General features: G+C 38.4%; 1 protein-coding gene across 2 annotated transcripts; it reads right to left on the reverse strand.

The window, feature by feature from the left end:
* Nucleotides 1-141: 141 nt before the first annotated feature.
* Nucleotides 142-6,626, reverse strand: LOC119993357 (RING finger protein 10). 2 transcript variants are annotated; one of them, XM_038840466.1, is made up of 9 exons: nucleotides 6,375-6,626; nucleotides 5,585-5,625; nucleotides 4,036-5,340; nucleotides 3,557-3,645; nucleotides 2,623-2,725; nucleotides 2,428-2,532; nucleotides 1,715-1,835; nucleotides 634-810; nucleotides 142-514 (listed from the first exon to the last, which is right to left on the reverse strand). In XM_038840466.1, the coding sequence occupies exons 1-9, from the start codon at nucleotides 6,553-6,555 to the stop codon at nucleotides 363-365; spliced, it is 2,274 nt and encodes a 757-aa protein (XP_038696394.1). In that variant the 5' UTR covers nucleotides 6,556-6,626; the 3' UTR covers nucleotides 142-362. The 2 variants fall into 2 exon arrangements, with proteins under 2 accessions (XP_038696394.1, XP_038696393.1); XM_038840465.1 differs by having other exon boundaries at nucleotides 142-517.
* Nucleotides 6,627-16,186: the final 9,560 nt, after the last annotated feature.

The following is a 16,186-nucleotide window of genomic DNA, read 5'->3' on the forward strand; positions in this document are numbered from 1 at the left end:
TTAATGATGAAAATAAAATCACGGTTATAATTGAGGGACCAAATGTATATTTTTACCACAAAGAAAAGTTGCCTTACGCGAAATTGTCTAGTATGCTCTGTTTCAGCTTTCTCCGAACCCTAATTACTGCAAATCAAACTCTTTTGTTACCCATACTAGATTCAGAAGAAGCAAAATAAATCTCAGGAGGTATTCGCCACAGTAGGTTGAATTTGTACAAACAAAAGAAAAGAAAATGGACAAAAATAAAAGATGTCGCTTCATAATTCCATCGATATCTAATAAGTCCCTCATTCACAACAGCAGAGGTTACTATTATACAAACGACATTTGGGTCAGTCTAGGCCGCGTGAATGCCAGCTTCAGTAGCGCCGACCACCGGATGTAGACAAAAGGACTCGGCTCGGTTTCTTACCCTTCTTTCCAGTCTCAATCTTGGGCGCATCTACATTTTCAACAGCTTTCCCTTTGGATGTTATATTCGCAAACGACGCAGTCCCAGGAGTTCTCGAGTCTACAGAAGCAAAACATAATTGATCAAAAGCAAAAACACAAGAATTAAAGCATTCAACGGTGCTCATATTCAAAATATTATTCAGCTAAAATTCAAATTGTTGTCCGTGAGTCGCATACCAGTTACACCAGAAGAGTTATTTGCCACTTCGTTGTTATGCGGGGCATCAGTTTCATCAATTTTCAATGATGGAGAATCATAACCCGCGGCAAAACCAAGCTTGGCGACACTTGAGAACAGTCTCCTCTCTGCAACAACTGGAGGACTGGAAGATATTGTGCCAGAACGTCCAAGAGCTAAAAACAAGTGAATCTCTTGGATTAGCAAAAATCTCGACCAAAATCCCATAGACTAAAAACATATCAATTTACAAATAACAAAACTTTAAAACATAGCCATCCATTCAGGAAAAGAAAATTTGACCAAGTTTTCAAAGTTCTAAAATGTCACAATATCCTGATACAGAAACAAGAGTAAAACCTATAATAGAAAAACAAAACCTATGATACAGCGTTGAAAGATGGGAAGATTAGGATTGGTATTATTGCTCGGGATGCAAGTGGTGCTCATCTTGCCTCAAAGGTAGTCTGCAAAAAGGGGCCGAAGCTCCCTTATTTTGCTGAATGTTTAGCTGCTCGGGAGGCTGCTGCTTTTGCTATGAAACTTCAAATGGTGGATATTATTTTGGAGGGTGATGCTATGCTTGTGACTGCTGCTTTGATTGGTGAAGGCATTGACTGTTCTGAGGCGGGGCTGTGTATTAGCAGTACTAAGGTCTTGTTATCTAGTTTCCAAAGGGTGGCCTGTTGCCATGTAAAGAGAGGGGCTAATACTGCAGCGGATAGTTTAGCTAAGCATGCTATGGTTTGCGATTCTGATATGGAATGGCTTGGGAACTGTCCAAGTTTCATTTCGAGTATTGTTTCTTCGGATTGTTCTCCTTTTCTTCGTTAATGAAGTTTTTCTTGTCAAAAAAAAAAAAAAGAAAAACAAAACCACTCCTAATATGATTAGAAGGAAATTTTGCACCAAAGGTAATGCCACATTAGAACTAGTTTTACCAGGTTAACTCACAATTTCAGACAAAGAAAACCTTTAATATGTTCACCTAAACATTTCAGGCAAAGTAAGTCAATGGCATTACATGCACCGGATAGACCCCTAAAATTCTTGTCATGGATTATCAAAGCACAGTAATACCTTCGAAGTCATCCATTGAAAATGTCGGGAAGTCATCATGGCAATATGTATGTCCTGCACTGGAAAAATACGGCACAGATTCCGCAGCAGTAGCTTCAGCCTTCATCTTCTCCCTCCGTTCCTAGAAATAAGAAAAACATATAATTCAAAAAACATCGGAAAAAGTCATTTTATGTTCTCATGAAGGCAAAACAATCAGCCAACAATATGATCTTCAAAAATAGGGAAACCTCGGGAAATGTTATTAATGAATTTTACTTGAGTAGTTTGAAACTATGGTTTTCTGCCAGTTGTAATCATTTCCTCCTGTAATTCCTCTTTTGTACCTTCTTGGTGCTCAATGAACTTTCACACTAAAAAAAATAGTAACTTTAAAAGTAGTATGTAGCAATAGAAGCTTCTGTGTCAACAAAAAAGACAAGCGTGACACATAAAATAACACCAAACCTTTTCAAGTAAAAATCACTGCCTCCCTCTCTGGCTGTTTAACATGTATCAATCTCCCTCAGGATCACCATTCCCCAAGAAAACTCCCCCTTTTTTTTATTCAAAATAGCTTTCTTAGATCTTGAGACAGCAAGGGGGCAAATACGACCTCCATTAACTAATTGAAGAAACTAATGGCTAATTGATAAACCCACCAACGAAGATGTAAAATTAGCAATTTAGCATGCAAATCCGTAGAAAACATGATACTACGAAAATAATAATACCTTCTCGGCAAGTTGCTTCCTTTGCCTTTTGCGCTTCTTGATTTCTTCCATAAATGGAACCATGGCATCAGGAGGTAGACTCATAGTTAAATCAATCTCACAGAGCTGAAAAATTAAAGGCTAATGCTTAGAAACAACACAATAATGGGTAGGAAAACAACAATAATGACAATGAAAACTGAAATTCACAGGAACCTGGAATGTGGTTGTTAAGGAAAAATGACTTAAATAGCGATAGCGCCTCCTTGTTGCCTCTGTCTGAGTCACTGTTTCCATCTGCAAAATCTTTCCACTGATTCTGCAATTAATAAAATGGAAACAAATGGTAAGCCCAATCGATTACTTCAACATATTGAACTAAGTAAATTTGTGCAATTATCTTTCTCTTCTCAAAATAATAATTACAACCAGAACGATAAAAGGAGAGGCATATATCTACAGTCCTATTTTAGCAATTCCCCTTACAACAAGATGTTTGCTTGATGATGATGATGATGACGATGACAATAACACAATAATATTAGCACAAGATTTTTTTTTCTTTAAAAAAAGCAAAAAATAAATAAATATTGAGGCCATCACGAAGGTGCAACAACGGAGCAATTAAAGTTACATGGCAAAAGCCTAGAAAAATAACAACAAATTAGGTTACACCTATGCCAATTGCTTCAAAAAAAATGCTAATAGTATTTGGAAAATGAAGGTTCCTGGAATAGAAACAAATGTTAAATCCAACTATAGATAAGATTATCAACAATCCTATACTCAATATTATTTTTTTGTATGTCAGGCCCAATTATTGGGCATCGAGGGAGGGGGACTTGAACCCATGAACTCATGGGTCATTAGGTGGAAAACTACCACCCAGTGGTGTTTGCTTACTCCATTTTATTTTGACCAATGTTATAACACATACAAAATGAGAATTATCAGGCCCAACAGCAAATAAAGACCAAATATTAGATTTTTCAATTTGGCAATGGAATGATTTTAAAAAAGTCCACACAATATGTTACACAAGGTGCATACATCAGTATAAACTACAAAAAACACTCCAAAATAACCCTATGCCAGCTTTGATTCTATTCTGAAATTTTATGGGAAAACTAAGACAGAATTTCCAGCTAACCTGTGAGGAAGCATATCGTAACTTCCATAATAATGTAAAAGGCACTTCAAATTTAATGGGTGAAGAATCACATGCTGACCATCAACTGCCTGAAATTGACACAGAAACAAGATCTAATTAGCTGCAATGACTTCAGATCTCACTCTTTGAAAGCGAAAAATCCCTAAAATACAATTCCAAGATTGTGATGAAAAAACGAAAGCAGCTCGTTAGATTGACATGCATAAATAGCAACAGCTAAAAAATAACTCATCCGAAGTGGAAAAAGTCGCTCGTATTATGATAAAACTATGCTACTTTACAAATATCAGTTTTCCTTTTCTTCGACTAACATCCATCAATTGATAAGCACCCATCCCAAGTACACGATTCCAGTTACTAGCTTTGGTTACCTTGTAAAGAGCAAGCTCTGTCCTTCCTTATCAAACAAGCAATGAAGGGAAGCAAATAAGAACAAACAATACTTCAGAAGCAGTTACCTGGTAGAAGTTGTATGAATCCCTATCATTTGCATCTCTACAACCACTTGAATGCCTGGGTAAGCAATTGTTTTCACCATAAGAAGATGAAAAATCTGAGTCATCAACTTCAAATGCTTCACCCATATCGGCAGTTTCTACTAAACCAGTCCCCCCATCGGACATATCCATTGCCATTATATTATTTATCCTCTTACTTTGGTCATTGGTGCAGGAAGGTAGAGTTGCACATCCAGTATCAATTACTTCACAATCAGAACTAGAGATACTCAGGGTAGCCTGAAGTCCTTGAGGGCCTTTCTGACAATCAGGATTTTTACAGCTACTCTTGCTTTCAAAAGAACTTTGCTCATTCCAATACTTCTTCCTCAACTCTAACTGTTTTATTGCTGCACAAACAAATGGAAGCTTCTCTAAGTCATCAACCAGCCCCGACTCTGCTCTGGCCAACCAATCATCCAAATCCAACATTCCTTTTCTGACAGAAAGTTCCACATCTGAAGTAAATGTAAACTTCACAAATGGGTCATAGACTTCATCGTCACTACATGAAAGAGTATCTGTCTCCAAATTTCTTTTCGTAGATGAAGTAAATGAATCTTTTTGCCGAGTCAGAAGCATAAAGTCCATAATATCACCAACACAGTATTGTTTCACATTCTCAATGTAGATGGTGTATAAATCTTTTGGTGACACCATCACAAAACATAAGGGACATCTTTTGAAGCAGTCACCTTTATGGTCCTCCTCACCCATTAGCAAGTACTGAAGAATACATGGAAAACAAAATATATGTCCACAAGAGGTTATTTGTGGACATAAAGGATATTCCAAACAGATTGGACATTGCACGGCAAATGGGGTGGAATACCTTACACATATAATGTCTTCCCATTGTAACATTTTATCCGGATCAATTGACTCAGGTCCATAATTTCCGGTATCTAACACAACAAACTTGTAATTTGCCTGAAGAAACAAATCTTTGTTGTAAGGCTTTATCTTTTGCTTCCTTCTTGGAGGAGGGGGAGGCCTAAATTGAGGACGAGTAATAGGATCATATTGAAAATTCAGTAAATGGTTTCCATTCGTCATTTGGGTTCTTCTCCCTGTTGAATGTGCAGTACTTCCATGGGAATTAGAAGATCTTGTACCTTGTTGACTTTGAGGAGAGATCATAGCTCCCGATATTTCCCCTTTAGCCTGGGAGGACCCAACCCTTTGTCCACCTGCTTGACGTTGAATAGTGTCAGAACTTCGGTAAGGTAAAGCTTTCTTTCCATTTGGTATTCCAGACTCAATCACCTATAAGAACAAGACAAGAAAAGCCCCTTGTCAGGTTTAACAAAAGTAAGATTTTGCATCTTGAACTCTGCTCTACTTGTTTTGATAATTTGATTATGCAACTCTTGTGATTTCCTAGTCATCAACAACAAGAATTGGAACCCTAAACCCAAGACCAACTAGTCATATTTCATGCCATGCAGACCCTCCATACAAGATGGACATCTTCACTAGAGACAACGTCTAAAATGAACATCAAACGAACCTTTTTGGACGATCCCCCAGATTCAGCTGAAGCCGATGCACCTGCTCATATGGAACATCAAATAGAGGTAAGGTTACACACTTCTTGGAATAGGATCACACATGAATTCTCCACAAAGTATAGAACAATGCTTAGGATCATACCATTAACTTCAAATTAGTCCCAATCAAACAAGTAACCTAAAAAAACTAAGTTTTGCTTTGTTAAGTTCATTGTCCCTAGCTTATAAACTACTCTTCCCGTCATTATTTTTTTTATCCCCAAGTAGTAATCATGAGCTACTCTGTCTCATCAACTTTATTAAAATAATTTATTCAGGAGCCATACTTTCGCACCAACACATTTCAGGAGTATAAGCCCTTTTATGCTACTACTAGACAAAACACCAGATGCCAAATTCCTAGTTACTTCACTAAATACTCACTCCACTACTGTAAATATATTATCCTGCCTGTTGGACACATCTATATGGAGTTTTATCCAAGAAATCTGTCCCTCGGTTTTAATTCCAAATTTTAGCATAGCGTGGGACAATACAGACGAGATTCAAGTCGTGGAATAAGCAATGAACAATGATTCTCAACTCTCAGCTCAGCTGAAGCAAAGTCGAATCGGACTAAGTCAGAAAGCTCAAGTACCAATACCCGAATCGAGCAGAAAATGCGAAGCAGCAATTCAGTTTTTAAGAAAACAGCAAAGTAGAGTCGACAAAGCAAAAAAAAAAATAATCCTGAAAGAGAAGCTCAAGCATCAACGCTGAACGGAAAACAAGTAGAAGGAGAATCGTTACCTGAAGCCTGATTAGCGACTGGTGATTGTGGATCCGAGATTTGAAGGGATCCGATGTGGCCGGAGAGAGACGGCGGAGACTGAGAGTGTCGGTGTTTCCCATGTTCGGAATTAGGGATTCTAGAGGGTGTCGGAGGAGAAGACGATACGGATCCTTGAGATCGTGAGGACAAGATGGACATGAAAATTAGGGAGAAAGTACGTTTCGCTTCGGTTCGCGTTTGGAGCGACGGTTTCGGTTTCGATTTCGCCGTGAACTCGCATATTTACGATGCTCCTCCTTTAGATAATTACAATATTAACCCTTTGTTTGACTTCTTGCTGCAAGGAAATCAATTCATTGGAAATTCAGTTGGTCGTATCACACGGACGGCACGTGTTTTTCTTTTTCTTTCCATGAATGTTGGAGATGAACAAATTACACTGTCACCTTTTCTTTTTGAGATAATTAATGTGCCGAGTTTAATTCATAAGATAATGTTCGAGACCCCCAAAATATAACTCCAAAAGACCTCATTTAATGTGGAGTGATCGATGTGAAGTAGGCCCTACATGTTTGTTTGTAATAATGGTTATTCTAATGTCACATAGATTTGGGAAACTTTTGAGGTCATATTTTAGAGGTCTATAACATTATCCTAATCCGAAGGGGCAAGTTTTCATTATGACATTCTCCGTTTAAAAAATTACGATGTTTGTATCGTTCATATTTGTAGTAACCGGTTTTCGTCCGGCCAAAAAAAAATACAAAAATAAAAAAAATAAAAAAAATATAAAATATATTAAAAAATAACAAAAAAATAACAAAAAAAATAAAAAAAGAAAAAGTGGCCGAAAGTGGAAAAGAAAAAGGAGAAGAAAGGAAAGAAAAGGTAGGGGAGAAAGAGAGAAAAAGTAGGGGGAAATTGGGTAAATAAAAAAGAAAAAAAGAAGAAAAGGAGGAGGAGGAGAGAAAAGGGGAAGGAGATCGGGAGAGAAGAAAGGAGAGAAAAGGTAGGGGAGAAAGAGAGAAAAAGTAGGGGGAAATTGGGTAAATAAAAAAGAAAAAAAGAAGAAAAGGAGGAGGAGGAGAGAAAAGGGGAGGAGATCGGAAGAGAAGAAGGGGAAAAGGGGGAAGAAGGGGAGGAGAGAGAAAAGAAAACCGAGAGGCCAAAGGAAAGAAAAAAAAGTAGAAGGAGAGGAGAGGCGTGTTGGGCAGAACGGCAAGAGAATCAGCAAGAAGAAGAAAAAGGTGATGATTCACACACACTTTTAACTTTAGTTATGATTTTTGTTTGTGTGTGTGTTTCAATCTCTGCAAATTTTTGGATATCTATTTGCTAAACCCATATGTTGCTCCCTACCCCCATGCTTAAGCCGGATTTATTTCTTTGACCCATACCAGTGTGAATCGTGTCATACCGGATCCTGTTTCAATATCATTGGTTCGATTTCATGGTTGTGGTTTTGTAAAGCTTTCGGATATGTTCTTCCTGGTTCTATTCCAATGTGTAGGATCTATAATACGTTTTGGATTTGAAGGATGTTTATTTGTTCTTTGTTGTTGATGTCCGGTTTAAACATATTATTAAGGTTGATGTCTGTATGTGGGTTATAGGCGCATATAGGAATTGCATAAAGATCCAGTCTGTACAAACATTTGCTTATGCTCAATTTGTATATCTATTATATGCCACTAGTGTATATGTGTTTGCATATGGATATGAGTCTGTCATGTACATGTTTATATGGTGGATATATATATATATATATATATATATATATGAGTTTGTTTGTGTCCATACATTATATATGTAAATATATATGATGTGTATATATTATAGGCTGTGTGTGCGCGTGTATATATATATGGGATGTGTATATATATATGTTATGTATAGTGTGCGTGTATATATATATGGGATGTGTATATATATATGTTATGTATAGTGTGCGTGTATATGTATATGTGTGGTGTGTATATATATATATATATATATATAGCATGTGTGTTCGTGTGTATATATATATGTATATATATATGTATACAGTGTTGTGTATATATATATTGTGATCATGTATATGTGTATTATATGGTGAGTGTGCGCATGCGTGCATACGGCGTGTGTGTATATATATATAGATTGTATATGTGTTCGTATATGTATATATTCTAGTTTGTATATTTGTATATATGTGTTTATGTATGCATATCTATAATGTATATTGACTTAATTTGATTTGAGTTTTTATGACGTTGGATCCCATTTGACCCATTCTTGTGTTTATGTTTGTGTTTGTTGGGCTTGGATCGGGCTTGTGACCGCATGGGCCGAAGGGCAACTTAGAGGATTTGGGCCGGATTTGAGCAATGGGTCTCAAGGGCAATATTGGGTTTTTGTACATTTGTATAAATTTCGTTTTTGTCACGTATCCTTGTAAAATGTAAATCTTTGTAATAGTATAGTGGAAAATAGTGGAAATGCATACATAAATGTTTAGGGTGCTAGAAGCATATAGACATTAGGAGATGATTTTGTGAATGACGATTGCATTAGAATGCATGCTTAGGATTTTGATTTTTCACACCATGCCATGATGCTTAGACGTATGCTAGGATTATTTGAATGTCATGAAAATAAATGCAACGCGTTAGTCATTGGATTAATCCAAGCCGTCTCACATTAATAAAACACATCAAGATTAAATTATGGAATCCTTATGTTTTGATTAAATACCAAAGAGCCTTCAAGATATTGGGGTTCCATTGGCATTCATTGAAAACATTTGGATTTCGTGGATCCGGAAAGCAAATGTGTTTTTAGGGATTAGGAGAATTTATTTACGGACTCAACGGTGGGTTTAAAGATATTTGACCCATTCAATGAGCCATAAATGGATTCTTTCTTTTCTCATGAAGAACATAATTGTGAGTAAGACTTGAATTGAACATTATTCCTTGATTGTGGGCCCTTTTGGTACATCAACCAAGTCCCCAAAAAAATCCTTTTTCCCCAAATATCCAAACCCACTCCAAGTGGTACCTTATCCAACCTTTGGCCAAGCCGGGAATGGCCCCAATGATCCCGTGCAACCCCTTTTTTCAAAACCCCCAAACCCACTCCAAGTGGTGTTTTCTCCAATCCTTGGCCAAGCCGGGAATGGCCCCAATGATCCCGTGCACCTTGTTCTCCAAACCACTCCAAGTGGATTTTTCATTTACATTCCAATAAGACCCATCAAAATGGGATTTTCAAAAACAAATTAGAGCCAAATAGGAAAACATTTAAAGGTAACCAATTTCGGGAGTTGTGGGGTGCCTAACACCTTCCCCATGCTCAATAGACCCCCTTGCCCATTTTTCTCGCAGACTAGAATGGATGTCCAATTGCATCCCTAAAAATCAATTGGTGGCGACTTCATTGTTTTTCAAGCCGGTTGCTTCAGCTGGCGACTTCACTGGGGAATGTCTGGTTGTTGTACCAAAGGGGTCGGACCTTGTTGTCTTGTGGTTTTCCTATTTGGTTGATTTTTTTTATTTTGTTGTACATTTTTGTTTCAACATTTTTGAAGAATCTAATGTGTTTGTTCATGATTGTAGATAAAATGACAGGTTTTTGGTTTCATGAAATTTGAGTGTTTGTTGAGGATATGGTATGATTCCCCCGCACACACATCACTATTCACATGCACACAAATGACCCATAAAAACCGGGTCCTACTAGTGATTAGTGAGGGTTGATCTTTGCTTTTGATGGATTTTGTCCTCACGTAAGCAAGGAAAAACATCCTCCTGGATTGACGTCCCTTTAAGATATTGGGGGATGGGTTCCACTTCCAGATATGGGGTGTGAACTAACCTGATCCAGTGGCCTCTCGCGTAGCCGCGTTATAGTTAGATATGCCACCCATATGCACATTACATAACCCTAGATCCGGTTCGAGACCTTCAGAAATTGGTAGGAACCTGATTTTGTTAGGAACAATGGGGGATTCTCCTATCCTTAACTCTATTTATTTCCTGTACATTTAAATACCATGTACCTTTATTCCTCATTTACATGTTTATATGTACTTGATACATACCTGTGTATATACATTCATTGAACCATATACATTTGTCATATATGTTAGCCTAGGTTATGATCATGCACAAGCATAATGGCCCATACATGTCCATATATACTTGAATACTCATATATGCCCATATATACTTGTACATCTGCTAATTATCCATACTTGTCCATATGTACTTGTACATCTGTTAATCATCCATACATGTCCATATATACTTGCATGATTGTTAATCACTCATACATGTTTATACACATCTTACGCTCGTTCTTTTAATACTACCATGCATTCACTACACACATTTTTTGCATTTTGACAAACTAATAAGTTCATAGTCATGCATGAAAAAAAAAAACAAAAAAAAAAAAACAAAAAAAAAAAAAACAAAAAAAAAAAAGAAAAAAAGAAAAAAAAGAAACCATTTCACTCATGTCATTGCCATCCTTATTACACAAGATTACAGTTGTGCATTGCTCAAACAATGAAAAATGAACAGCAAAAAATACTGGTGCAGTTTTTGAGGAAATTGACTCTTAATTTTCTTGTTGATGGGGTTGGAATGGATCATTCTTTGTCTGATTCTGAAGAGATTCATGTTTTGGCTATCGATGACAGCCTTGTTGATAGAATAGTTTGCTCAAGATTACTTCCTGTAAAGTGACTGCGGTGGATAGTGGAATAAGAGTACTTCAGTTTCTGGGTTTAAACGAGGAGAATAATTGTTCTATTGGGTTTGATAGTTTGAAGGTGGATCTGATCATCACCAACTACTGTATGCCTGGAATGACAAGATATGAGTTGTTGAAGAAAATCAAGGGATCGTTTGCCTTGAGAGAGATTCCGGTGTTAATCATGTCATTTGAGAGTAATCATGTCATCTGAGACCGTAGTGGCTCGAATTGACAGATGCTTGGGAGGAGGAGCAGAGGAATCTATTGTAAAGCCAGTGAAGTTGTCAGATATGAAGCGCTTGAAAGATTACATGGCCAAAGACGGAAACCAAGAGGGATGCATCAACAACAAGAGAGAGCTTCCAGAGACTTGTGATCTATGTTCATCATCACCGTCATCTTCTACTCTCAGCTCTCCGCCCCCATAGCTGTCAGATTCTCCGTCACTACCATCATCACCATTAGAGCCGTGTTCTCTACCACTGTTGGAATCTCCTATCAGACGGTTTAAAAGATCCCACTTGGATTAGGTCTTGACCGTCCGTTATGTACCCTGTCTCATTGTGCAAATATTCATAATTTCTCGGGGAGTGCGAAAGTTTTTTTTTATTATTCTATTTTATTTTTATTTGAGTTGAAAAAAAAAAAGAGAAAAAAAAAAAAAAGAAAGAAAAAGTTTGTCGGGAAATGAATAGTTGAGTGTGACAGTTTTGTTTTTATTATTATCTATTTGAAAAAAAAAAAAAAAAAAGAAAGAAAGAAAAAGTTTGTCGGGAAATGAATAGTTGAGTGTGACAGTTTTGTTTTTATTATTATCTATTTGAAGAAAAAAAAAAAGAAAAAAAAAAGTTTGTCCTCAAGCGGGAAATGAATAGTTGAGTGTGATAGTTTTGTTTTTTATTATCATCTAGTTGAAAAAAAGAAGGAAGAAAAGAGTTGTCCTCAAGCGGGAAAATAACAGTGGATGGTGACAGTAAAGTAAGTACTGATGTGACAGGCACCGCAAATGTCTTCATATATGCAGAGCCATTTCCGTCTTCATCTCCATCTCAATTGCAAAAGTGTGTTTTCTCTCTGAGCTATCTTCATCACCATCTCCATCTCCATCTTCATCTCAATCATTCCTGACAAAAGTGTGTTCTCTCACAAAGATCAAGAGCTATGCCGAGACGCTCGCGCACCATCGCCTCAAGATTACAGTCCAGGCTTGCGTTGTTCAACAAAGCTGAAATTATTCCTGAATGTAGAATCGACGAAACGGTACAGCGAGAAGCACTCAACAAATGGGCGATGCGCTACTTGAGGGAGCATTCCTTGCTGTTTCTAGTAGACCCAGATCCAGAAAATGACTTACTGGTGTATCCTCAGATCGTTCGCTCCTTCTATCACACTCTCATCGAGCTACCACGAAGTGAGCGGACTAGGAATCAACTGGTTTATCAGGTCATTCTAGGTGGTATAAAAGTTCAATTCACGACAGCAGATCTGTGTTGCTGCTTGGGATATCCACCAGTAGATGATAAGCCCACTGGATCTCGACAACCGATCTGTGCGTCAAAGCAGAAAATTGTTGATGATATGTGTGGAGGAAAAAAGAATAGGCACAGCAACGCTACACGTCGTGCTTACTTGCCTTCAAAGATGTGGTTGCTGGATGATGCTGTCAGGAAAAATCTGTGCCCTATTAGCCATGAGCAAGAACGACGAGGAACATTCTTGTCAGTCTTATACTCTATGTATAAAGGGCAGTGGTTTGATATTGGGAAGATCTATCTGGCCATTATCTTCAAAGCCAAGGATTTTGTCGAGACGAAGCCAACAAAGGCGGGGAAGTTATTTTTCCCACGGCTTATCACAAGGTTGCTTTTGTTCAAAAGCATTCGACCTCCTCGGCCTCAAGCATCTTTGGGATATCAGGTCACCATGCTAGAAAGAAGGACATGGCTTCAGAGCATCAACCATTTGAAAACAACTTCTGCTGGAAAGAAGCAGACCCAAGAGGGTCCCTCAGCATCACCACCTGGTGATTCCTCATCAGTAATTGCAGCATCTCCACAATCAGATCGCATGCGTGCAGCGATAGCCCGGCTAGAGATGGGGCTACAAACACTAGAAGATGGACAGCACAGGCTGGAGCACATGTTGGTAGCAGTCATGGATATGATACGGAAGTGAAAACATAGCAATCCAACAGTCAGAAATTTTGGGGAGTTATGTGAGCAGTTTGAGGAATTCTATGTTGCTATTATGGGGAATGATCAAAACTTTGCTGTTAAGCCTTGCCATGTCCTTCAGGTTTTAAGCTCAACAACTGGACCAGTTTTGAATTGCCAGTCTCTATCAACAGCCTTCAAGAGTAATATCCATGTGCACTATGATCTGTGACCCAGCTCATGGCCACTGATTGGGTTTTTGTAATGAGCATGTCTTTACTTTATCTTTTGATGAATTCGCATAGTAAGGCCTTTGCATGTTCTCATGTTTCTGATGATTCTGATATGCTTATCATACACAAAAATCGTTGCTCATAATTCTCACATCTATTCATTTCATTTCACACATCACTTCTAAAAAATCCAAATCTCACACATTCCATTTTAACAGGACTGAAATTGATGATAATAAAAAAGATGAACCGAATGAACCAGATTTTGGGGCACCCATTAACAATGTTGAATCTGATTCCGACACTGAAGATGAATTTGAGATATCGCCAGAAATGTTGCGACAAGTTAATCAAGAAGAAAAGATAATTCAGCCACACCAAGAAATTACTGAGGTTGTTAACTTGGGAACTGAAGATCAGAAAAAGGAGGTTAGGATTGGTGCAGCTTTGGAAGGAGAAGATAGAGACAAATTGATAGGTTTGCTACATGAATATCAGGGTGTTTTTGCATGGCCATATCAGGATATGCCAGGACTTGATACAAACATAGTGGTCCATAAATTGCCATTAAAACCAAATTGTCTGCCAGTGAAGCAAAAGTTGAGAAGATTGAAGCCGGAGATGCTTTTGAAGATTAGAGATGAAGTGAAAAAGCAGTTTGATGCAGGATTCTTCGCTGTGGCAAAATACCCCGAGTGGGTTGCGAATATCGTACCAGTCCCAAAGAAAGACGGTAAGGTTCGGATGTGCGTGGATTACAGGGATCTTAATCGGGCGAGCCCGAAAGATGACTTTCCTTTACCCCAAATTGATATACTAGTAGACAACACTGCTAAACATTTTGCGTTCTCCTTCATGGATGGATTCTCAGGATATAACCAGATCAAGATGGCACCGGAAGATCAGGAGAAAACTACTTTCATCACTTTATGGGGTACCTTTTGTTACAAAGTCATGCCATTTGGTCTCAAAAATGCGGGAGCTACTTATCAGCGAGCAATGGTTACTCTGTTTCATGATATGATGCATAAAGAGATTGAGGTGTATGTGGATGACATGATTGCTAAGTCAAAGGAGGATGAAGATCACGTGATTAACCTGGAGAAGTTGTTCAAGAGGTTGAGAAGGCACCAATTGAAGTTGAATCCCTCGAAATGCACATTTGGGGCAACCTCAGGGAAGTTGTTGGGTTTTATTGTCAGTAGAAGAGGTATTGAAGTAGACCCGGATAAAGTGAAGGCGATTATAGAGATGCCGACCCCTCGCACCGAGAAAGAAGTCAGAGGTTTCTTGGGCAGACTCAATTACATTGCAAGATTCATTTCACAGTTGACAACTACGTGTGAGCCAATTTTTAAGTTACTTCGGAAGAATAACCCATCAGAATGGAATGATGAATGTCAAAGTGCCTTTGAGAGAATTAAACAGTATTTACAAAATCCACAGGTCTTGATGCCTCCGGTTGTTGGGAAACCACTTATTCTCTACCTGACTATATCGGACAATTCGATGGGGTGTATGTTAGGGCAGCACGATTCATCAGGGAGGATAGAGCATGCGATCTACTACTTGAGCAAGAAATTCACCAGTTGTGAGGCAAACTACTCCATGTTGGAGAAAACTTGTTGTTCATTGGCATGGGCTGCGCATAGGCTCAGGCAATATATGCTTTATCACACTACTTGGTTGATCTCGAGGATGGATCCGATCAAGTATATTTTTGAAAAACCATCTCTTTCGGGGAGGATTGCAAAATGGCAGATGCTGTTGTCAGAATACGATATTTTGTATGTTGCTCAGAAGGCAGTGAAGGGAAGTGCAATAGCAGATTACTTAGCAGAGCAGGCGATTGATGACTCTCAGCCTATGAATCCAGGGTTCCCAGATGGAGAAATCTTGTCCTTAGAGATGGAGAGTCGGAAAGATATTGACAGATGGGTTATGTTGTTTGATGGCGCTTCTAATATCGTTGGTAATGGGATTGGGGCTGTGCTTATTTCTCCAGAAGGAAAAGTTACCCCGTTTACTGCTAAGCTTTATTTCAACTGTACCAATAATGTGTCCGAGTATGAGGCCTGTGCCATGGGAATTCAAGCTGCTGTTGATGTTGGGATTAAAAAGCTTCAGGTTTATGGTGACTCTCAATTGGTGATCAGGCAATTGTGTGACGAATGGGAAACCAGGGATGCCAAGTTAGTCCCGTATTATCAGCATATCAAGGAATTGATGAAGTTTTTCGATTGTGTAGAATTTGATCATATTCCAAGAGAAGAAAACCAGATGGCAGATGCTTTGGCCACTCTGGCAGCTATGTTTGATTTGGACCCTCGAGGAGAAGTAGAGGTTATCAGGATTGAGAAGCGTAAAATTCAGGCGCACTGTTTGAATATAGTAGCAGAACCTGATGGCAAACCCTGGTATTATGATGTGAAGCAGTATTTGGAGAAAGGAGAATACCCTCCAGAGGCCTCAGATAATGACAAACGCACCATCCGAAGGCTCTCAAGCTCCTTTTTCTTGGATAAAGACGTGTTGTATAAGAGAAGCTCGGGATTTGTACTTCTTCGATGCGTGGATACTGATGGAGCCAAACAGATTATGGAAGATATTCATGAAGGAATATGTGGTACTCATGCAGGTGGGTATTCAATGGCAAGGAAGATATTGCGAGCAGGCTACTATTGGCTTACCATGGAAAGAGAT

The sequence above is a fragment of the Tripterygium wilfordii genome, chromosome 23 (assembly GCF_013401445.1).
Source record: "Tripterygium wilfordii isolate XIE 37 chromosome 23, ASM1340144v1, whole genome shotgun sequence".
In the NCBI taxonomy this organism is placed as follows: Eukaryota; Viridiplantae; Streptophyta; class Magnoliopsida; order Celastrales; family Celastraceae; genus Tripterygium; species Tripterygium wilfordii.